Raw genomic sequence first — 438 nt, forward strand, 5'->3', positions numbered from 1 at the left:
CACGATTTTATTGTTTTTGCTCATCATATTAGGTTGTTCTTTACTCATAGCTGGGAATTTGATCCACGGTTCCTTCGAGCACCAGAAGGAATTTCTCATGGAGCCCCGGGACATCATCATCAGTCATTACTACTATTACCAGTTATACTACTAATATTTTTGTCATGCCTTCGGTGTCTCTCCAGGTGCTGTGCAGAAGTCTGGGCTACAGCGGCGACTGGACGGTGCTTTTTTACAAGGGGTACCTCGGGAAAGGTCTCAGCTCGCCCATCTTTTCCCGGCCGCAGTGCGAGGGACACGAGACGTGGATCGGCGAGTGCCCTGGCGATACGTGGGGCGAGAAGAACTGTTCGATCGGCACCGACCTGGGTCTCTTGTGCTCTCAAGAGGTCGCTTATATTTAATCATATTTATTTTGTTATCAAGGCTCTAAGAAAT

The 438-nt window shown here is 48.2% G+C and overlaps 1 protein-coding gene across 1 annotated transcript in view; it reads left to right on the forward strand.

Moving 5' to 3' along the window:
• LOC119585903 (scavenger receptor cysteine-rich type 1 protein M160-like) overlaps positions 1–438 on the forward strand; it is a 30,936-nt gene that overhangs the window by 10,788 nt on the left and 19,710 nt on the right. The window contains exon 8 of the mRNA XM_037934626.1: positions 186–389. Coding sequence (XP_037790554.1) covers positions 186–389 — 204 coding nt within the window. The remainder of the gene's footprint in view (positions 1–185; positions 390–438) is intronic.

This window comes from Penaeus monodon, chromosome 20 (assembly GCF_015228065.2).
Source record: "Penaeus monodon isolate SGIC_2016 chromosome 20, NSTDA_Pmon_1, whole genome shotgun sequence".
NCBI classification, from domain to species: domain Eukaryota; kingdom Metazoa; phylum Arthropoda; class Malacostraca; order Decapoda; family Penaeidae; genus Penaeus; species Penaeus monodon.